At 42.1% G+C, this 24660-nt stretch overlaps 1 protein-coding gene across 1 annotated transcript in view; it reads right to left on the reverse strand.

Annotated features, from left to right (window-relative positions):
- Window positions 1-1865: 1865 nt before the first annotated feature.
- Window positions 1866-24660, reverse strand: part of MB21D2 (Mab-21 domain containing 2) — a 131537-nt gene continuing 108742 nt past the window's right edge. Inside the window, exon 2 of the mRNA XM_040253382.1 lies at window positions 1866-4939. Within this exon, the coding sequence (XP_040109316.1) occupies window positions 3675-4939 (1265 nt within the window). The 3' untranslated portion in view covers window positions 1866-3674. The remainder of the gene's footprint in view (window positions 4940-24660) is intronic.

A 24660-nucleotide genomic window follows, 5' to 3' on the forward strand; every position in this document is an offset into this window, starting at 1 on the left:
CATTTTCACTTTCAAACTTAGCAAGGGTCATACAACATTAGTATAAAAATTAAGTGCCGTATGGCAAAGTTGCAGTTTATTTAACATGCTACTTTTGAACTCACTGCTAATAGAGTATCATTATAAAATAGGCATACACAAAGAAAAAATTAGTTAAAGTTTTTACAGCTTGATTTCTTCCATGTATAATGTATGCTTTCTGTAAATAGTGAAAAAAGATTTTTGCAATTAATTAACAGAAGCTAGAACTTAGCACATGCTGCAACTAGTTCTCCATTGGAGAATATTATTCTAAATAACACTTTTTATCTATTTGAGGAAATTACAGCCTAAGAGGTACATTTTCTAAACTGGCTATTTTTCTCAGAAAGGATCGTTAACTAACTGGATTGAATCAGTTTAAAGCTATTAATACATATGTATTTATATGATATTAATAACATAACAGGAAGAGGATGATGTCCATCCCCTTCCTTTAGTCCAAGTAGTAGTCAGAGCTCCATTTAATGGTAAAAAGGTTTGCCTGCAGATTAGAACATGGGGAGTCTTCCTTTAACCCCCAATAATGACCAGATGGGAAGTAGAATAGCCACACAAGTAGTCCTTGGGCGACTCAAATGAAGAGGTTCTGGAGATCAAGCTTAGCAGATGGAGTTCAGTGCTTTTCCTGAAGACAACCGCCAAGCTCCGGAGCAGCAGCCCTGAAGCCCCCTGACGTAGCAGCTGCTGCCAAGCACAGCCTCCCTTTCCCAGCCAGGCCATCCTGTCCAAGGCTGAACTCCAAGTCAGGAAATTTTTCTCAGCAAGGTAGTGATCTGATACCAAATAACTGGTACTCACCTGTGCCCAGACAATGGGCTTAATACTCCTGGTAAGTGTTACTAAACACCTTAAAGAAACACCCAGTTCGTTCGGTGCTGTCCAGTGTGTGTGTGGCTTACAAGGCGTTGGTCAGCCACTAGGGGCTCTTCAGCTGCCCCAGAAGCAACTGCGCCTGAAAGTAAAAGTAGCCACATATGCCTGCCTCTCATTTTCCCGGAAATAACTCTGTACAGTAATTTCAGGGGTCTGGCTCCATCCACTCTGAAACAAATCGTTACTTGCATCTTACTTCCACTTCAGCTAAGAAAGCCACAGACTCCAAAATAACTTATTCTGCAAATGTGTGAAACCAGGTCCCATCAGAGAATTGAAATCCTGTTGAGTTATAGCTCATAAATTCCCACAACCTAAAGAAGCAGTTGTAAGGAACACTAAATTGATAACCTCTGCCTTAAGGCATTTTATATTGTACTTGAAACAGATTATTTTAACCAATCTTCAGGGCTTCAGAAGGACAGAAGTCAGTGATTCGCTTATGTTTCAGACAAGAAAAGGTACCAGACTACATCTCTTTTCTACTCACCTTTAAGAATGTCTGACTGAAGAGCCCTAGGTTCATGGCACTGATAGCAAAGCCAAGTGCTTCCTCTTCCACATCCAGGGTGCATGTTGCTGCCCCAGCATACAAAGCTAGAATTGCAAGCACGTCCCTGAATGGAACAGATGGCATTGTATGCCCAATCTCTAACTAATGACTGTGGTCAGGGAAATGGCTATCTTGATTGGCCTACATCAATCAGGGTGCATGTCCACAGCTGGGGATGAAGCTATTTCTTGAGAAGGACATAGATTATGTGGAGAATAGGTAGATACCAGCAGGAAAATTGGAGACAGGGAAGACTGGACACTGGATTTTCACTACGTAGAGACATCTGGCCTGAAAGACAACAGCAAGCCCAGGGCTATATCTACTGAAAATTACTAGGGGTATTACTAATAAGAAAACAGTTTCCAGGTTACAAACTAACAAATAACAACAAAACTCCAAGGCCAGTATGTTTCTTTTATTATTACTTTTGTTTAAGATGGTTGAATGTTTTCATTTTCATTCATAAGCATTACAATAATTCCCATGCAAAAACCAAGACTGCATATGCCTGATTTCAATTGGCCAAAATCTACCCCGTGAGACTGGACATTCAAGGTCAAAGTGTTGCTTGACCTTTCCAACAGTAGACAGCACAGTAATCCTTTGAGAGATGGGCAGGCCCCTGGCCTCCCAAACACTACAGTTTGAAATGAGTCCATTCCAAAACAGGGAGCTGGTGCCTTGCCGCACCTAGACCTGGCAAGTAATTTCATTCTTAAAGACAGGACACCTCTACACCAAGGCTTCCACCCAGTTATTTCCTGGTTCCTGCTCTATGGCAAAACCTGCTTTTGAACTGGCATGGTATCTTCTATTTGGGGATTAATATTCATTTTTCCTTCTAGTTTTTCTCAAAACTCTCAGAAGAACCAAAGAGACTCTACAAAAAAGCTTAACCCCATAATGTCAAAAGAAATACGGTTGACCCTTGAATAATGTGGGGGTTAGGAACACTGACCTTGTGAGGTTGAATATCCATATATAACTTTATAGTGGACCTTCTATTCATGGTTCCAAACCCATACATTCAACTAACACATTTAGTGAAAAAAAATCTGCATATAAGTGAATCCACGCAGTTTAAACCTGTGTTGTTCAAGGATCAACTATACGTACAAAGACAACTACTTTATCAATCATACATTTTCCCCAGCTTCAGATAAAAGTCACTCAGCAGGTATAAAGCTTGAAAAACTTCTCTCGGTAAGATAGGAACCAGGAAATTCAAAGAGGACAAAATAGGAACTCACATAAAGGAGAACTAAACAAACACAAAGAATCATTCTATTGATTAAGAGAAATGAGCTAAATGAAGAAATGACAGCATTTCAACAGTAGATGTCAATTTATATTGAAACACACGCGTTGGAACTCCGACAATGGCAAAGATTTCATTAGTGCAAATAACAATTGTAATGGTATGTTCATTAATAGGATTTAAATAAGGCTTCAAAGAATTACACACACTAAAACTACCATTTGGAAACCTCAATTCTACTTGGAAAGTTGTCAAAGACACCCTTCCAAACCATCCAAAGTTCTGATTTGAGGACAATTACATTCAATGAAGTTGCTCCAAACATAATTTATAGCATCATCACTATCAAAGTCTACATTGTTTGGCAGAGAGAGAGAAATTACCCTGGCCACTGGTCAAAAAAAGTATCGACAAATCCAGCTAACGTACCAGGTAGTTTCCAGATTCAGATGATTTTCAAATATCTGTAGTGATGAACACTCATTAAAAAAATAAAGACAAAAAGGCAAAACAAAACATAGAATCCTGAAGTATCAGGAAGAGAGATTCCCCACTCCCATTAACAATTTTGCACAAAGTATGAAACAGAAAGAAGGGAGATAATTCATGGGCATTTCATCTATGGCTCAAGTTCTCCTTAAAAAAAAAAAAAAACAAAAAACAAGCACCAAACACCAAAACAAAACAATAACTACAAAAAGTAAACAGCAAAATCAGAGGCAGAATATGAAATAGTAATATACTGTTTCAGAGTCTGCACCATCCTGCAGAACCAGGAAACTTAAGATGTGTTCTTAACAGATCCAATCCAGGCTGGATATGTAAAAAAACAAAACAACAACAACAACAACAACAACAAAAAACCGAAAGATGGCATCACAAACCACACGACATATTATGAGAGTTTTAGATCCAGAGCAAAAAAACAAAAGGCAGCAAAAATGCTCAGAAAAATTTGTCATCAATTCTGAAATGGGGCCTTGTGACATCATCAGGGTTAATGAAGACAGAGATGGACTTTCCCGGATTCTCAGTCACTAGCTGCTGCAGTTTTTTGGCCAGACGGTCATCGGGCTGGTTGGGGTCCCCTCCATCAGACTGCGGGGAGGGGATGCTGGTGGTGCTCCCTCGCCTCTGGAGCTCCAGCGTCAGCCGGTTGGCTGCCTTGACGTGCTCGATGGCAGTGCGCAAGTGCTCTGCTGGGTCTGAGCGGACCGAGGACAGCTTCCGCGCGTGGAGCATGACCGTCTCCTCAGACAGGTGCTCCAGCATGTTGCACTGAGGGATGAAGTAATTGGGACACATCTTGTTGACCAGACAGTGTTGCAGGTCATCGATGAGGCCCAGCAAAAAGTGGGCTGCATAGTCTTCTTGGGCCAAGTAGTTGGCCGGAAGTCTGTCACAGGCCCAGAGCATCATGCTCCGCAGGTGGTAGGGGCTGATAGCCTTGGGCCGGGACAGGAGTTTAATGATGATGGCTTTGCAGGCCTGGTACGCCTGCATGAGGCTGCTGGAGATACACTTCTTCAACTGCACCTCGCTCCTGGCAAAGGACAGCCGCCACTCATTGTCTTTCTTTCCCTTGTAGGAGCAAGCTGGTACCAGGTAAAACCCACTGATGACTTCTTCCTCAGTGATCTTGCCATCCCAAAAGTGGTTCTCCATCAGCCAGCTCTGGGCCACTGCCGGCCAACCTTTGAAGGAGACCACCGGGACGATATCATACAACATGCGACTGCTCCCCACACCCAGAATGATGGAGATGATGGTCCCATTCTTTTCCACTTTTTCTACCTTTGGCATCCCTCTCTGGGGTTTCTTCTGTATCTCTGAGAGGACAATGCTGATGGAGTCATAGAACCAGTCGGCCACTTTGGTTGGAGAGAAAAAGTAGTTGGTGGCACCGTTGATGTGATCTACGATGGTGCAGCAGTCTTTCCATTTACTGATCGTCCCCTCGTCGAAGAGCCGAAGGCTCAGCCAAGAGTGACATAAGGCTGAGTGGCGCATATCCAGTGTCACAGGCTGATTACGGTCATGCAGCTTAAGGGCTGGCACCAGGAGAGTGAAGTCCATATCATAGTCGGTTCCCCGGGCATAGACATTAAGCTCATCCAAGTCCAGGTCTACCACGCCTTCTCGGACTCCTCCAGAAAGCAGCAGGTACTCGTTTGCCACTGGCAGTTTTTGGTCCAGCTTTTGCACCATTCCTAGAAACAAAGAGAAAACACGCTTACAGGGAGCACAGACACAAGAGCCTTATACATCAACACAGAATATGCTGGGCTTCCAAGAGCCATTATTTGTTATCAATACAAAACCACATCTTAGGCTGCTGCACAGGCCCAGCCAAGAGTATTCTGTTCATTTTTATTGATGCTAGAACCCATCCTTTTCCAAAAGATGGGAGAATTATGCAGATTCTTCTCTCATAGTGAAAGCAATATCATTTCCCATCATAAACCAGGGCTCCTCTTCCCTAGTCATCACCTTGGTTACTGGCAGTGCCATCCCATTCAGTCTGAAAACCTCAGTAAATTTCAACTCTTACTTGCCTTTCTACTGCCAAATCTTATCTGTATAAACTCTGCGGTATTTCTCATTCCCTCCCCGTTCTCTATCTTTGCTGTCATCACATAAAGCCTGGGTCCTTCATTTCTTGCCAAAGCAGTCACCCTTGCCCAGGCCTTCCTGCTGAAACATTCCTCTAAACAAGAGGAGCTGCGGACACTGAAAGTGGGATACTTCCAGGGGGCAGTGAGGTCATGACTCTTCAAAATAATCCTAGTAAGTTACTGACCTTTTTCAATGCGTTGACACTTGAGCTGACACTTGATGGTACAAAAGAAAAGGAGGGCAAAGCTGCTGGTGCCTTAGCATTAGTCGAGACAGTGGCACCAACTGTATCAACAGTCACTGGACTCTTTATTGTTGGCATGCACTAGCATTAAAAAATTAATAATCCAGTTTCACTTAAAATCCTTAATAGAAAAGGAAACTGGATCCATTTTCTTCAGTCTCAAATTTCAAACCACCTTTCTGTGTGACAAAATTGCAAACACTTCTGTCTCATACTAAATATCAATACAAAAGTGCTTCAAGAAAAGCCCTCATGTTTGAGTTGGAGGATAAATTAGCTGCTTTACTCATGGAACATCACTTTTAATTTAAAGAACTACAGATAAACTATGGGTATTTAGACTTTAGTATATGATAGACATTTCTTCAAAAACTGAACAAATTGAGGCTGTCTTCACAAAAACAACTGAAATACTTATTGCCAATGAAAACACTGGGAATTTTAAGAAAAAAATTAATTTAAAAACTTATCTCCTGCACCATGAACTTAATATCTTCCCAAATTGTATATTCTTCTAATGACATTGGTAGTGAAACAACAAATGTGCTTTTAGGGGATGATACTACGAGTTCTTTGAGAGTAAGAACCATGTCTCAAATATGTATTAAGCAGGAATAGAGGTCTGCACTCAGTGGGCACACAACTGAAGCTGTGACTAAATGACAAAGGAGAAAGTTGAAGAAATCAGTAGGCTTAGATATGAAGTACTTATCCAAATGCAAGACAGAAACAATTGTTCCACGAATAACATTGTAATAGAAATTCACTTTCCCTGACTCCTGTCTTTTTATTATGTATTTACCTGTGCTTCATTATCTGACAAACCATCAGCATCACTCCATGACTTATTTTAAATCTTTTCCTGAAAGATCAAAAAGAATGACTTCCCACTATCATTCCATTAGTCATTGCAGTTACTTTTAATTGGCAGTTTTTTTATTCATAAGGCAATCCCAATGCAGATAAACTATGTATATGTGTCTGTTATCACTGTATTTCAGAATTTGGCATTCATTTATAAAAATGTGCTCTTTTCATCTTTAAAATCCTATTTTCCAAACAACAAATAGTAAAGGATCACTTTCTTTTCAAAACAGTCAATAAATTATCCAACATTAAAGAGGCAACAATTCAGCAGAGAGACTTCAGTGTACCTGACTTTTTTAGACTGTGCACACTCTCTGTGCTGTGATATGGCAACAGGATCCCTCTTCAATAAAGGATTTCTTGTCTCAGGTACTGGGGCTGTCAGTGCAATCCCTTAAGTCAGTGCAGTCTTACTGCAAAGAGCCACCTCAACCAAGATCACATCCTGTGGTTGGGGTTAGGGTGACCGGTACACATACTGTAAGCAATCAGTATGGAAGTGCCCCAGTTCAGGATACTCTGACAAGTTACTGGAATCCAGAGTTCCCAGTGGGATCAACTGAGGCTGTCACTGTACCTGCAAGGACACCTGACTTCACCCTCCACCTGATCCTCCTTCTTTTCCCTCCCTTCCACTGGTGCAGGTCCCCAGGGTGCTTCTTTATAAATATTCTAACTCCATCTCAGGGGCTACGTCATGAGGAACCCAATCTAAAATGCTACATACTAACCCAAGCAGCCTTCACTACAAATCAGCACTGAACAATTTATTTTCCTTCTAAAAGTGGTTTTTAAAAGTCAGACAGCCACCACAGTTGAAAGTTATCATAAACACCAAGACAAAGATGTTTATCTCACTTATCATATTTCAGTATTAATCTCACCTTGACAAAGTAATAACTACTACCACCCCAAGTTTTAGCAGTAGTTCTAAAAAGATAGGATTGAACTTTCAGAATTCCAGGTAGGTGCTGAAAATCATTTTTACTATTTTACAGACTCACATGGAGGTACAGATACTGTCAAAAAGAAACATTTCAACACTGTAAAGCAATTATCCTCCAATTAAAAAAAAAGAAACATTTGATACTGAAATAATTTACTCATTATTTCATGTATTGTTTCACTCTAGCATTTGGAGTACCACAAATATACATGGGGAAAACCTTGACATTCTGGGTTGTAATGTTAATGCAAGCTCATGTGCCTGAAGCACAATGAAGCCAAAGACACTGAAATGTTGGAGTCTGGAAGAGAGAAAGGTTTACTTCAGGGCCCTGCAAAGAGACAAGATGGCTTATGCCATAAGAAGCCAGAAGTTCCCTGAAAGTTTTCAGCAAAGCATGTTTATAAGCCAAGTGAAGGACAGGGCTTTGGGGGTTGGAGGGGGCTGTCACAGAATATGTGGTCAGCTTGTGCACAATTCTCTGACTGGATGATGCTAAGGGAACAAGGTGGTGTTACAGGGGTTGACTTTATCAGTCCTTCGGCTCCAAAAGGCCTTGGGGCTTGTGTGTTCTTGGTGATTAAGTGGTTAACATTTTCCATTTGTTGGAGGGGGAGAGGTTTTATACACTTGCAAATGTATATCAAGTACTATTATCTAGGTACTTTGCTGCTGCTGCTAAGTCACTTCAGTTGTGTCCCACTCTGTGTGACCCCATAGACGGCAACCCACCAGGCTCCACCGTCCCTGGGATTTTCCAGGCAAGAACACTGGAGTGGGTTGCCATTTCCTTCTCCAATGCATGAAAGTGAAAAGTGAAAGTGAAGTCGCTCAGTCGTGTCCGACTCTAGCAACCCCATGGACTGCAGCCTACCAGGCTCCTCTGTCCATGGGATTCTCCAGGCAAGAGTACTGGAGTGGGGTGCCATTGCCTTCTCCGATCTAGGTACTTGAGAAAGGAGATAAAGGTGAGGATATGGGGGAAGGCCCCATGGGGTCCTGCTTGGTTACAGCAATTAGTAAGAAGATCTGAATTGATTAGTAGCACTGTTATAGGGACACTGCACAAAATTCTATACATCCTTTGGTCCTAGGCAGTATCCAGCTGGCTCTGAGCACACTGGCCAGGATCTGTCTACACAACCAGAATAACATGTGCAGTAATGGGCTGGGGATAATTTGTTTACAAACCCGTCACTGAACTTTACTTGGACTGCCACAATTTTGTTCCAATAGTTACAGGTGAGAAAAACAAGCTAAAATTCCCTTCTGCCCTCTGCTGGATTAAAGAAGTTTTAACACATTTTCACTTATTAGTGGTGGTGGTATTCACTCGATTGTCTCCAACTCGTGGCGACCCCATGGACTGCAGCAGGCCAGGCTTCCCTGCCCTTCACTATCTCCTAGAGTTTGCTCAAACTCATGTCTATCGAGTTTATGATCCCATCCAATCCTCTCATCCACTATCATCTATCTGCCTTCAATCTTTCCAAGCATCAGGGGCTTTTCCAATGAGTTGGCTCTTCACATCAGGTGGCCAAAGTATTGGAGCTTCAGCTTCAGCACCAGTCCTTCCAATGAATATTCAGGGTTGATTTCCTTTAGGATTGACTCGTTTGATCTCCTTGCTGTCCAAGGTACTTTCAAGAGTCTTCTCCAGCACCACAGTTCAAAAGCATCAGTTTTTTGGTGCTCAGCCTTTTTTACTGTTCAGCCCTTACACCCATATATGACTACTGGAGAAACCATAACTTTGACAATACAGACCTTTGTAGGCAAAGTAATGTCTCTGCTTTTTAATACGCTGGGTCTAGGTTTGTCGTTTCTGTTCTTCCAAGGAGCAAGCATCTTTTAATTTCATGGCTACAGTCACCGTCCACCTAGTCACCGGTGATTCTGGACCCAAGACAATAAAGTCTGTCCCTGTTTCCATTGTTTCCCCATCTATTTGCCATGAAGCGATGGGACCAGATGCCATAATCTTCGTTTTTTGAATGTTGAGTTTTAAGCCAGCTTGTTAGTGAGTACACTAGAATATTCCTTTTTCCTCCCAATTGTTGCTTATGTACCTAAAATGTTGACCCTTCTTTCAGAATAGCCATATAATGTATTTGCCTAAATTTGGATATTCAGGAATTAGAATAATGTTGAACATTTCTTATTTCTTTAAAAAGGGAAGTGAGAACTTGAGCAGTAGCGAGAATATAGCTGAAGCTCATTTGCTAAGCTCTTAGGAGTTAGAAACAAAGTCCCAAAGGCCACACTGTTCCAGAAGCTGATCCCCCGAGAACTCCACATTTACATTTAGCCTGCCTGAGCCCATTAGTCTGCAGTTGTACAAATTATTTGGTAGCACAAATTGGAGCCTTCCCCAGCACTATACAAACTCAAATGCCCTCCTTGAAAACTTTCCTGGGCTAAGTATAAGTGAAAATCAGCTGACATCAGCTATCATCCCAGATGGGTTGCCAGGCAACGAAAACACAGCCAGGGGCTGAGAGGGAAAAAAAAATTCTACTGTACACTTTGGCTATAGGCATTAGTTTCAACAAATGCCATCTCTGAACTGATCCAAGGATTTTTGTATAATTGCAGGATATTTTTGTGATATCAAGTGTGTCTGACTGTGTAGCTATTAGTAAATTATCCAAAACCGTGAGTGAGAACAAAAGAGAGATTGAACAGATACCACTGGGCTTGTTAGCAGCAGAGAAAAAGAGGGATGGAGAGAGAGTTTATTCCCCTGGGTTGGTCTTTTCTTTACAGGGAAGCATTGGCATATGTTTGCTCTTAAAAGCAAAGTAAAACTGCCTCCCAGCCTCCCTTTCCGTAATTGATTTCAACTTATTTCGTAGTTTCTACTAAGAGGACCTTAATATTACCGTTTTAGTTACTGGGTCCCAAAGTTTAAGGACTGAGTTCAGTTCCTGTCATCCTCTTAAGTTCTTTGCTTTACAACATCAAGTGAAAAATGGAACTCTGCCTCAGACTCCCTTATATTCCAGTGAATAAAACTTTTCCACATTCTGTTGAATTCAAATTAACTTCTATCACAAACATATAATACCGGATGGTTGACACAAGAACTAAGTGTCATTTGTCTTCTTCCATCTCCATAGCTTCACTGGCGTGCATATATGAGAACCCAACTAGTACGCAGATGAGTGAAATTCGTACTTGTATGAGAAAGTGAAAGTGACATCACTCAGTCGTGTCCCACTCTTTGCAACCCCATGGACTGTAGCCTATCAGGCTCCTCCGTCCATGAGATTTTCCAGGCAAGAGTACTGGAGTGGGCTGCCATTTCCTTCCCCAGGGGATCTTCCTGACCCAGGGATCAAACCTGGGTCTCCTGCATTGCAGACAGATGCTTTACCGTCTGAGCCACCAGGGAAGCCCAGTACTTGTATAGATTCCTTTAAAAAAAAGAATTCCTAACAATGGTGAGGAGATAAAGATCTATCAAAGAGGTAAAACTTTTATGTCTTGCAATTAAAGCTACAGAATACCTTTTAACTCTCTCTATATCTTTGACTATGTATATAAAAAAAGATTTCTATGTAGATAAAAAAGACCTGAATATCTCAATAGTATTCATTGTTTCATAAAAATACTGTTTATTACCTTTTCACCTCAACTTATATGAAATATCAATAACAGTGCCTTTACGGCACTGATTCTTAATAGTAGGAAGGGTACAGAATGGGATAAATTTGACAGAGTCCTTTTATGACTCTGATACATTCTCTAGAGGAGCAGTCTCCTTAGCTGTTAATAAACAATATAAAATCTTCCTGTAAGAACATCATAATTTACGCTTGAAATATTTTTGTCAAGCTTGATTGTCTGAGCTGCATTCTGAGAAGTGGGCACAGCCGTGCTCTTAAAAAGTCACCAATCTTTGGGATTTTTAATGACTTCAATTTGAGGAAAGTTTTTGCATTTTCTTTAGTCACCGATAGAAATGATCTATATGGTGTCCCTCACTTTATATGTGAAACACTTAAGTTCAGAGAAGAGAAATAATTCATTCAAGGTCACAGAGCCCGAGGGACAGGATAACAGGACTATCTTATTCCCACAGCAGCTGTGAAGGTCAGAGTGGCACGCGCACACCATTCTCCCTATGACAATACCTGACTTGACATGAATGCAAACTGGCTGGGAAGGGAAGCAGCAGAGGTCTCAAGGCAAAATGCCAGCTTTGCACTTCTGTTGCTCAAAGCTTTAGTGTGACCTTGACAGGCAGCAGATCATGACTGATGATCCGCATTTATCAGAAGGAAGAATGCACCTGATTTGTCTTACAAGAAGCTACTCATTTTTCCCAAATAAATACACTATGAAACACAGGAAATATAGAAGTGAGACACCAATGAGGCATCCCAGTTGTCAATAATCTGCTGAGTGATCACTAATAGTAACAACTATATGTTTTATTAATATGTCAGACAGTCTGTTTTATTTGGCATAACTCTGAGACGACTGCATACAATTTTTATTTTTTGTTTCTAGCCATGCCATGTCGGTAAAAATGTGGGATCTTGGTTCCCTGACCAGGAATTGAACTTGCACCCTATATTGGAAGTGCAGAGTCTTAACCACTGACTGCCAGCAAAGTCCCCAACTGCATGTGATTTTATTTAAACCATCCTAAATCATGGATGGTAATAACCTACTGACTAAATATATATAGTAATAGGGCTGATTTGAAAGATGTCTCCTCAAAGAAGTCTTCCTTCATCTTTTCCCATCTTAAGACTAATAATGTCTGCAAAAACATTGGAATTAGAGCAAGACAGGCTTGAGTCTGAATCCTGGGTTTGTCATTTACTACTTAAGTAAGGCTGACAAATTATTTAAATTCTCTGACTTTCCAATTCCTCATGTATTCAAAATGAACAAAGAAAACTGCACTTCTAGGGTTGATATGAAATATCTAAGCACATAGCGGGCTTCCCAGGTGGCACTAGTGGTAAAGAGCCACCTGTCAACGTGGGAGACATAAGAGACATAGGTTCGATCCCTGGATCCGGAAGATCCCCTGGAGGAGGTCATGGCAACCTGTTCCATCATTCCTGCCTGGAGAGTCCCATGGACAGAGGAGCCTACAGCCCCTAGGGTCGTAAAGAGTCAGACATGACCAAAGCAGCTTAGCACACATGCAAGCACACAATATTTAGTTCATTCTCCCCATAAATTCTTCCCTTTCTCCACTGCCTATAAAACTGGATTAGCCAAGCAATTCCTGTCCCACAGAGCTGGTAATCTATCTCAAGGCTCTGAGCACGTGAAGGCCTGCAAAGCACATTAGATGAAAGGACGTGAGTGGAGCAGCCTTTCCTCCAGCATCCTTTCCTCCCTGCGCCTGGACTGAAGCTGGTCCAGGGATGCCTCCTCTGGTGGCTGCCATGGGGCAGCATGGTGCACAGACTGGCATGTGAGGGTGAGCGGGATTCCAGCCCTTTCTTGTTTCGTCAGAACAAACATCCTGTAAAATGAACAATCTACACACCCCTATAGGACCTTGATTTGAATTCTTACCTTAGCACTTTCTGTACTTATAATCATAGTGGCTGTATTCACAACTTACTGTCCCTCCTTAACAAGACAACAGCATAATGCATTTGGCACAGTAATTGGCAGAGAGGGTCAGTAAATGAAAAGATGCTGTCACACCCCCTCGTCTATGAGCTCCCGCTGTCAAGGTTTTATTGCTGCAGGGGCTAATACAGACTTTGGGATGGGTGGGCAACGCCGTATTGGGTGTACTCTTTGGTTCAGTCAACTTGACTATTGCATCAACCACAACTTGAGAATCATGGTATTTGCCATATAATGTACTAGGAAATATTATCAGCACATCTCTATAAAATCAAAGATTAGGTTGGGGAAAAAAGTAAAAGCCTCTCTCATCTTTCTTAAAAAGTAAAATTCAAGTTCTAAAGCTTACTAAGGTATTCTGATAGAATGAACATGGGTTAGACCTGGTTCAAGTACTAGTCATCGAAGACCAACCTAATCAAACACTCTGGGCCTCAGTTCCCTTCTGTGAAATGGGAGAATAGCAACTAAAAGCTTATTTGGTGGCTAGGAGGATAAAACAAGAAAATACACACCAAATTACTTAGTGTGTGGTCTGGTTCTTACGTGGCAATCAATAAACAGAGGCTTCTGGAGATGCTCCCACATTATCAATATATTTTTCCCATCTAATAAGTCTTGCCCTTTTCCTCCTTTTAACTTCTTGGGATAGTTAAAAAACCTCATAGTTTCTACCAAGCAAGACTTATACTGACAAGACTCAAAGGACAGCGTCTCATTGGCGCCACCTAGTAGCCTCCCACAGCTACAACAGGGCAGGAAAGCTAGGTTTTAATTTACAAAAGGAGTGATCATTTAAGGAGGCTCATTCTTGAAAGGTAAAAACAGTAGCAAGTGAAAAGCAAGAGTGATGCCAATATGGTATCATAAAGCTAAACAAGGACACAGAAATATATCAGCAATGACCAGACTGCCTCTCTCCTGATCTTCAGAAGAAGCAAGAACCTTCTAATGGAGATGTTCAGGATTAAGTTAAACGTATCCTCCCTCGTAGACTGAAGGCAGGAGGAGAAGGGGACGACAGAGATGGTTGTATGGCACATGAGTTTCAATGGACATGAGTTTCAGCAAGCTCCGGGAGATGGTGAAAGACAGGGAAGCCTGGCGTGCTGCAGTCCATGGGGTCACAAAGGGTCAGCCACAATTCAGCGACTGAGCAACGACAAGAACAAATCCTCTTTTGTCTCTGCCTGTGACAGCTGAGTCTGGCCTGTATTCCTTCCTCATTTGGGGGTGTATATGCAAACTGCTTTATGACTCTGAAACTGGAAAGCTGGGTTTGATCGGCAGGGGTAGAGTCTCTTATTTTAGAGGAGGAATAATGAAGGAAGCCAAGTCCGGTAAATTGCAAGGACGGAAGTAGGATTCAAAACTCAGATTTGATTTATTCACGCATGTGACCCATAGGTATTGGTGCCTCCTCTGGGCTAGTACTCTGTCAGATACTGAAAACTCAAGAGAAACCCACAGCCCCTACTGCATGATCCTTATCATGGAGTAAGAAAGCCAGATACAATTGCTTCGATCAGGAGAGACGAGATTACGATGAACCTGAAACTCAGATGTCAAACTGCAAAGTCTTATTTTTCATTCACGCCACGTGACCAGCAGGGGTTGCTGGCTGGGGCTCTTCTTTCCTTCATCCAGGATCCAGAAGGATAGACTAACCCTCATCTAGAACCTCACAGACTCTTTACTGAAGGAAAAGGAAGCCCTGGAAGATCTCTTTCCGGCAGCTATATGCTTTGGCCTGGGAACGACATCTATCGCTTTCATTCACACATCGATGGCCAAAACTAGTCCCACCCAACCCCAGGGGAAGAAACTGCTGTTCTACCTCATTCAAGGCAAGCAGAGAGACAGAAATATCTGATAAGCAGCACAAACAACTCCCACACTAATCAAATAATCACACACTCTAATGAACATATAATTACAAGCTGAGATAATAACTTTGAAAGAAGTGAATAAAGGTCCTAGCCAATACACAGTGGAGGAGAAGGGCAAACTGCTTATCCTGGAGAATGGAAAATTCAAGAAGACCATGAGATATACCTTTAAATATGTGATGAGTTGTCCTGGTAAAGAAGAAATGAACTTTATAGTTCCACTAAGCAGTCTAATCTATAAATGGAAAACTCATCTATCTGCTAGAATTTTCTAACAAGGCTGCCTACAACGAGAGTGGACTTCCTGTTCCAAGAAATAACCAATCAGCATCTTCAGCAGGGGTGAAGACTAAAAATACTAACATGTGATAGAGCCTGAGTACAGATGTCTGCCAAGGTGGCTGTCCATCACCGAAGTCTACTGCTGAAGGCAGACAACTGTAACACAGACTTGTGTAGCCACATATGACCATCCAATGTGGGCTCCATAATAGGCACAAGAAGAAATCCAGGCAAATCCTGTGTTCTAACACTGGAGGCTCTTCTCTCTCATCTGTGTTACTATGTCATTTCTAATCTGCAGCCCAGCTGCTGTCCCACCCTCCAACCAACTTGCCAGTTTTAATAAGAAATCTCCATACTAGCAATAACACATCACAGCAAAAGAAGGACTGACTTTACAAAGCATATTCTCAAAGTATGTTCATCTCATGTAGAGGGCTCTCTGAGAAGGGCACAAACACTGATTGGCTCTGCTATGCATTAAGGCACAGACTGAACATCTCACCTGTGTCATTTTCTTCTGTCCTCTTGGCACTTTCAAGTAGATCATCTTGTCCCCATTTTACAGATGAGGAAATCAAGATAACTAACAGTTGAATGAACTGTCCATTGCCATAAAAACTGAGCTGGGATGAAAATTCAGGTTATCATACTCTTTTCACTATCCCATGATGCTTTCCAGTCTTAAATGGGCTCTCTTGAGAGAGTAAATATTTAATGTCTATGGACCTTTAAAACATTTCAAGAAACAGTTAGTGGAAGCTTCTTTCTCTCTCCAAAAATAAATTCTATTTTTGAGAAAATGATTTTTAAAGCAGATTAAAAGCTTATTTTAGCCACCCCTGGGGAATGAAGTATTATGAGCAAAATGGGTCAAGGATTATAGGAAAGACATGATTACAAATGACTTTTTTAAGTGAACATCTCGTGCTGTGACACACAGCAACGTGAGTGTGCACATGTGTGCTGCAGAGCTAACTCTTTGACAGTTCTAAACGAGCATGCCACAAGTGTTTTAATTCCAAAGGCATCCTTGGGATTCTTTCAGCCCCTCAAGACAATCTCTGAAAATGTTCCTATATATTCAAGTGCATAGCTTAATTTGCTTACTTTAATCCAATAGCGAAGCTTAAATTTTAAAGTCATATCCCCCAAGTTTTTACTACCAGATTAAAGAGACAGAGAGTGGTCAAGAGCATTATTACCAAAGGACATACTAACCGCAAAGCCAGAAGTTCTTACTGAGTTCTGAAGCAAGATAGTTTTTTTTTTTTTCCTCCTTTGTGGACATTACAGTATCTACCACCATTACCTTCTTCCTCCGTGCAATATTCAGCTCAGATATGCTGAACCATGGGGAAATAAGCATAAAGAATTCTGTGTCTTTTCACTGGAAAAAAAAGAAATCAAACCAAAACAACACAAGTGTTATCCTTGAGTCTGCGGCAAGAGATATTCCCCTTGTGACCCAGCAGCCTGAGGAAACACATCACTGTTGATTAAAAAGAGGCTTTACTAGTGGCTTAGAGAGTAAAGAATCTGCCTGCAAGGCAGAAGACCCAGGTTCAATCCTTGGGTTGGGAAGATCCCCTAGAAAAGGGAATGGCAACCCACTCTGGTATTCTTGCTCGGGAAATCCCATGGAGGAGCCTAGTGGGCCACAATCCATGGGGTCACAAAGAGTTGGAAACGACTAAGCGACTAACACCTTCACCTTCTAGCTATGGTCTACACAACACACTTAGAATTGTTACATTAGCTCAAAAATGACTGCAATTTATATAAACAAGATCCAGCAAAGGATTTAAAATCTGTCATTGGCTAGCATAACTCCTGTCTCAAATTTTATTTACTTTGGAAATTTTCAAACATACCAAATTGTAGAGATAATAGTATAATGAATCGCCATGGACCCACTACTCAGTTTCAACAATTACTTTTGCCATTCTTTGTTTCATTTATCCCTACATTTTTGGGCTGTAATTCTTTAAAGTAAAGCTGAGATATATTCATTTCATTCATAAACACCTCAAGATATTTGTCTGACAAAATCTTAGAACTGTAACCATTTTCACATCTAAAAAACATTTAAAATAACTACTTATTGTTATTATTATTGGCCCTGCAGCCATGGTAGGCGATTTCCTACAAGATGGCAGCTGCCCTCCTCAAGGTCAGTGATTCTGCTCCTCAGCCAGAGGGTCATCTCTGCTCGGCACCGCCGGGAGGCACAAGGGAGTTCACACAGACACCAGTGGCGGGCAGAGGAATCAGCAGACAAATGCCCCAACTTCCCCAGACTGTGGTGGGACAGTTCTAAGATGAGTGCGACACAGCTTCCCAGAGGGTCCCATGAGATGAATCTGCTCACCAACAGCCCCTTAACTGGCTTTTCTCCCTTTGTCTCAACTGCTCTCCTTGCTCCCTCATGCTTCTTACTATCATCTCGCAAGCAAGCCACTACATTGCGAGTTTACTGGAATCCTTTGGGGTGAAAATTTTCAGACTGATATACTTGGAGGGGCTTGGAGGGGCTTACCAGGTGGCGGCAGTTGTGAAGGAGAACCCGCCTGATAATCCAGGAGACATAAGAGACGTGGGTTTGATCCCTGGGTTGGGAAGATGCCCTGGAGGAGATGGCAACCCACTCCAGTATTCTTGCCTGGGAAATCCATGGACAGAGAAGCCTGGTGGGCTACAGTACATAGAGTTGCAAAGAGCTGGACATGACTGAAGCAATTTAGCACATATACTCGGATAGAGATGTCAATCTGACACTTTTCCTGACATGAAAAGAGACTCCAGAGCTACTATATCTGCAACCAAGGGACTCCTATTGCATACTCTAAAGAGAAGAAAGTGAGGAACTAGGTGCCTGTGAATAAGCGGACCATAAGCTACGTGGCAACCTAAAGGCATCTCCTCTTGTTCTCTGAGAATAATGTAACTCTAGGACACTCTCCAAAGCACCAATTTTCAGCCAATGATCTTAGTCGAAGACTAAAAGAAAAGCTAAAAGAAAAAAAGGGTGACCTAAGACCATAATTTAACACCTGATTTTTTTAAGAAAGATTATAACAGTGCATCTTTCCTTTGATGTCCAAGAACAGACCAGGTAAATAAATGGAGTCTCTTACAAAGCAATTTCCAACAGCTGCCAGGAGATGGCACCAACACTCTGTTCATTTGCTAAGAGTTTCTGGAACCAAAGTTCCTGGTGTCCCAGATAGTATTCTTGCCTGGAGAATCCCATGGACAGAGGAGCCTGGCGGGCTACAGTCCATGGGGTTGCAAAGAGTCAGACACAGCTGAGCCACTAACACACACACACACGCGCGCACACGCACGCACACACGCACGCACGCACACACACGCGCGCACACACACAGAGAGAGAGAGAGAGAGAGTCATAAACTCCTCAGTGAAAGCTCTGGGGAGACAGGGGACTAAGGCTTGATATGAGAGTTTCCCTGGTGGCTCAGTGATAAAGAAGCTGTCTGCCAACGCTGGAGACTCGGATTCGATCCCTGAGTCAGGAAGATCCCCTGAAGAAGGAAACAGCATGGACAGAGAAGGAGTTTGGCAGGCCGCATTCCATGGGGTCACAGAGTTGGACACGGCTTAGTGACTAAACAACAACAAGACTTGAAAAGAGTATAATAATGCACCACCCTGAGACCTATTTGCCCTCAGCCACTCAAAACTTCTGTCTTTCGGCCTCCCAAAGGAAATGTGGTTATTCAGGAGCTAACAGTCTCCACCTAGGAGGAGTCCAGACTGAAAGATGCTTTGTCTGGGCAGGCAATATGGCTGTCAACTGATTCTTAAGAGTACCCTGCAGACCTTGTTGCAAAGTACAGTTTCATCTCTCACTGGTTGCAGCTGGGATGAAATAAATAAATAAATAAACTATGTATAAAGCTTTAGGGGCTAGGAATAAGGGAGACAGAAGGCAGAGGGAAATTTTTGACATTATGAAGTTTAAGGCACTGCTCTTCATGTAAAACTGTTTCATTCTGACTACAAGCAAACAAACACACTCAAAAATTTCAGGAGCCCAGTATGAAACTGATTTTTCTAAACCTGCCTTCAGTCCATTCATGTGCTCAGTCGCTCTGTCACGTCTGACTCTTTGCGACCCCATGGACTGTAGCCTCCTCTGTTCATGGGATTTTCCAGGCAAGAATACCAGACTGACTGCCATTGCCTTCTCCAAGAAATCTTCAAGACCCAGGGATCAAACCTGTGTCTCCTGCATTGGCAGGCAATGATTCTTTACCTAATCCAAATTTGGATTCTGAGCCTAATCCAAATAAATGCTGTCTTACATTTACAGTGCTTTGCAGTTCCTAGAGAATGGTCACAATCCTTTTCTCATTTGTTCTCAGCAGTAATTTGTGAAGAACACTTAAGTTCTCATTGTACAGGTATGGACGCAGGTGCATGGTGGCTAAATGACAGGTCAAAATACGTATGCAAAATACCCACAGAGTTCTTTGGCCAAAACAAGATTAAAAATTAGTCTGACCACATATAATTATTTGAAAAGATAGAAAGATATGTTATTTGGGTTCTTTACCAAGTTGTCAATTTGCTTGTTGCAGAGTGAGCAGAAAGGGAAAGAAAGGGCTGAAAATGTAATGCTTGCTTTGCCGGAGGCAATCTACAGATGGTAAATCTAGAAGTCTAAGTTACGCCTAGACTGACTGGGTTACCGACAAAATGTCCATCTTTCCAGGTATAAACAAAAACATGTTATAGAAAATAACTTGTCTTTATGTTTCAAATAAGGAGATACCTAAAATTACGACTTAATTTTTTTTCTTATTGTTATAACACCTATTATTAGTGATGATCCCTTGTCTATACTGTCTTTATCTTCATTTAACTTGGAAAAAAAAGTTATTTCATTGTACTAATACCCTCAATAAAGTTTCCAAACAACAAAGTACTTAACATCCTAAAAATCTACCACTTCAAAAAAATAACATCTCAGTTAACAAGTCTTAAAATTTTCTCCACTGTACAAAGCTGGAACATTTCATACAAAAGTTGAGATTAGTACAACTATACCCATTTCTGGGGTTTCCCCATGGCTCAGACCCTAAAGAATCTGCCTGCAATGCAGAAGACCCGCATTCGATTCCTGTGTTAGGAAGATCCCCTGGAGAAGGGCATGGCTACACACTCCAGTATTCTTCTCTGGAGAATTCCACGGACAGAGGAGCCTGGTAGGCTATAGTCCCCAGTCCATGCGGTCACAAAAAGTCAGACACGACTGAGTGACTAACACTTTCACACCCATACCTACAATTTAAGGAAGGACTAGGGAACTGGTAGAGAACCCTCCTGCGAATGCAGGATTTTTAAGAGACACGGGTTTGATCCCTGGGTTGGGAAGATCCCGTGGAGTAGGAAATGGCAACCTACTTCAGTATTCTTGCCTGGAGAATTCCATGGACAGAGGAGCCCAATGGGCTACAGTCCACAGGATTACTTAGAGTCGGACACAACTGAAGTGATTTAGTGCACACACACAGGGAATCAAATACATGTTTCCAAGGAAAACAGACGTGGAAAAAAGTCCTGCCAGCCTAATAAAGAGCAGAATCTGAGCCACAATTTTCTCCCTGATAATTACTTCCAGTGTCTAGATAAAAACATACTTTATTGTTTCAGCTTGAAAATGTTCACATCAAGAGAAGTTAGACTTGAAAAACATCTAGCCAAAAAGCCCTGTGCAGAGGTGGAAATTTGAAGTTTAAAAGCATGAGTAGCTCATTTAAAAGATGGTCAAATTGTTGTGGTGTTTTAAACTCCACGGCAGCACACACACACACAAAAAAAGTTAAAAACAGTCAAAAAGAGAGTCTCTTCATACTGACAAGTCAAAGTGATATTTTGAAAGATGACTTCTTTCTCCTACTTTTTCTCCAACCATCAAAAAATACCAAGAGTCAGTGGTATGAGGATGAAAAGGGAAATTCAATATTCTAGCCTCAGAGATTATAAACTAAAATGGTGACTAAGAGACATATAAAAGGGCATGGTTTTTGTTTTTTTAAAAACAAAAACAAAAACAAAAACTTTACATTGTTGAAGGATGTTCTTTGAACCAGTTGCCAACTTGGTAACTCGTGGACTCCAGGGGATGAAGTTGAAATTGTGTGTGTGCTGTGCACAAAGAATGAGAATGAATCACAGATTACTGAGCTCAGAGCTTATCTAAGGCTCCGCAGTGCAACTGTCATGGGACTCAGCGTGCTGCTGAGGCCCTGGGCAAGGGTGACGCAGCCCAGCACCTGCAGAGGCGCTGGCCGAGCCCTCAGTCCTGACGCTCAGCCCAGGGCTCTCTCCCCGCATGCCGGGGCCAGTAGCCCAACAGTGGGAAGATCCTGGTCCCCATGCCCCACCCCAGAAGGACTGAAACATACTAAGGAGATGTGTGTGCTTTAAAACAGCAATTTTTAAAAATGCTTTACAAAATATGGAGACTGTCTGTCCCCTCCCTCAATTTCAAAGCAGAAAGTTTAACTACATGGACTCAAGAAAGGCAGAGCTTGCAGGTTAGAGGAAGGGGTTCACTGGACCTCTGATTCTCTCAAACCTTGAAGAGCTTAAGATTAGCCATCCTTCAAATCAGGAAAGATTTACCTTTGGTGGGACTTTTAGAAACAGGACAGTAACCCCACTGTATCTAGGTTTCAAAACCAGTGTTCCTTACTGATGACTCACCAGTGTCCACGTGCTGCTTGGGGCAATTCTTTTGAAATGGTGGAATGTCATACAACCACTGATAAATTTCCATAGCTTTAAGATCAACAGGGCATACGGAAGAGAAAGATACCTTAAGAGATAGGGTGGATGATGTGATGGAGAGATGATGACTTTCAGTTCAGTTCAGTAGCTCAGTCGTGTCCGACTCTCTGCGACCCCATGAATCGAAGCACGCCAGGCCTCCCTGTCCATCACCAACTCCCAGAGTTCACTCAGACTCGCGTCCATCAAGTCGGTCATGCCATCCAGCCATCTCATCCTCTGTCGTCCCCTTCTCCTCCTGCCCCCAATCCCTCCCAGCATCAGAGTCTTTTCCAAAGAGTCAACTCTTCACATAAGGTGGCCAAAGTACTGGAGTTTCAGCTTTAGCATCATTTCTTCCAAAGAAATCCCAGGGCTGATCTCCTTCAGAATGGACTGGTTGGATCTCCTTGCAGTCCAAGGGACTCTCAAGAGTCTTCTCCAAAACCACAGTTCAAATGCATCAATTCTTCAGCGCTCAGCCTTCTTCACAGTCCAACTCTCACATCCATACATGACTACTGGAAAAACCACAATCTTGACTAGATGGACCTTAGTCGTCAAAGTAATGTCTCTGCTTTGAATATACTATCTAGGTTGGTCATAACTTTTCTTCCAAGGAGTAAGCGTCTTTTAATTTCATGGCTGCAGTCACCATCTGCAGTGATTTTGGAGCCCCCAAAAATAAAGTCTGACACTGTTTCCACTGTTTCCCCATTTATTTCCCATGAAGTGATTGGACCGGATGCCATGATCTTTGTTTTCTGAATGTTGAGCTTTAAGCCAACTTTTTCACTCTCCTCTTTCACTTTCATCAAGAGGCTTGTTAGTTCCTCTTCACTTTCTGCCATAAGGGTGGTATCATCTGCATATCTGAGGTTATTGATATTTCTCCCAGCAATCTTGATTCTAGCTTGTTTCTTCCAGTCCAGTGTTTCTCATGATGTACTCTGCATATAAGTTAAATAAGCAGGGGGACAATATACAGCCTTGACATACTCCTTTTCCTATTTGGAATCAGTCTGTTGTTCCATGTCCAGTTTTAACTGTTGCTTCCTGACCTGCATACAGATTTCTCAAGAGGCAGGTCAGGTGCTCTGGTATTCCCATCTCTTTCAGAATTTTCCACAGTTTATTGTGATCCACACAGTCAAAGGCTTTGGCATACTCAATAAAGCAGAAATAGATGTTTTTCTGGAACTCTCTTGCTTTTTCCATGATCCAGCGGATGTTGGCAATTTGATCTCTGGTTCCTCTGCCTTTTCTAAAACCAGCTTGAACATCAGGAAGTTCACAGTTCACATATTGCTGAAGCCTGGCTTGGAGAATTTTAAGCATTACTTTACTAGCATGTGAGATGAGTGCAATTGTGCGGTAGTTTGAGCATTCTTTGGCATTGCCTTTCTTTGGGATTGGAATGAAAACGGACCTTTTCCAGTCCTGTGGCCACTGCTGAGTTTTCCAAATTTGCTGGCATACTGAGGGCAGCACTTTCACAGTATCATCTTTCAGGATTTGAAACAGCTCTACTGGAATTCCATCACCTCCACTAGCTTTGTTCGTAGTGATGCTTTCTAAGGCCCACTTGACTTCACATTCCAGGATGTCTCACTCTAGATAAGTGATCACACCATAGGATATAGAAAAATTTGAATGTGAACCCTAGCTTTGTGATGTCTGGATAAGGACAGGTGAGATCAGGACATATCTCATGCCTCACAACTGGGGGACTCATTTACATCTCCACCCTCCAAGTTATTCAACTTGCTTTGAGTGAAAGGGATACTTTTGCTAGATTCCTGCCAATTATTTTCAATGCCCTCTATTTCTCTCTGCCCATCAGACAGTGGCTGGCTTCTGTCTTCTACTTAATCTTAAACCTGAGGAACCCAATTGTGTAATCAACAGAAATCCTTAAAGTGCTCTGTACACACTCACCCTCGGACTTGGGAGCCTGTATGTGGGTCCGTGAGCATCCACTGTGGGGCTGACTGGCAGCCAAGCAACACACCTGTGGCGATGGGCACAAGGACAGCTCAGTCCATGAAATCAAAATCATGCCATTTAGACAGAAGTGTACAGTTTCCAAAGCTATCAACTTACTGCCCAGGAGGTGAATTCAGGTGCGATGAGATTTAATACAGACACCCATATTCATACTGTGTCCCTTCCAAAAATTCAATGAAATCAGGTTTCAATGAAGTGGGGAAAAGACTAAATGACAAGCATTCTTTTAAAAGATGATGCCAGAAAACCGAAGATGGCGGAGGAATAGGATGGGGAGACCACTTTCTCCCTCACAAATTCATCAAAAGAACATTTCAACGCTGAGTAAATTCCACAGAACAACTTCTGAATGCTGGCAGAGGACACCAGACATCCAGAAAAGCAGATCATTGTCTTCAAAAACAGGTAGGAAAAAATATAAAAGACAAAAAAAGAGACAAAGGAGGTAGGGAGGGAGCTCCATCCCGGGAAGGGAGTCCCATCCCGGGAAGGGAGTTTTAAAAAGAGAGAAGTTTCCAAACACCAGGAAACACTCTCACTGCAGAGTCTGTGGCGAGCCTTGGAAGCACAGAGGGCAACATAACAGGGAAGAAAAATAAATAAATAATTAAAACCAACAGATTACGAGCCCAACGGTAACTCCCCCAGCGGAGAAGCAGCGCAGACGCCTGTATCTGC

This window comes from Oryx dammah, unplaced genomic scaffold (genome assembly GCF_014754425.2).
Source record: "Oryx dammah isolate SB20612 unplaced genomic scaffold, SCBI_Odam_1.1 HiC_scaffold_2, whole genome shotgun sequence".
In the NCBI taxonomy this organism is placed as follows: domain Eukaryota; kingdom Metazoa; phylum Chordata; class Mammalia; order Artiodactyla; family Bovidae; genus Oryx; species Oryx dammah.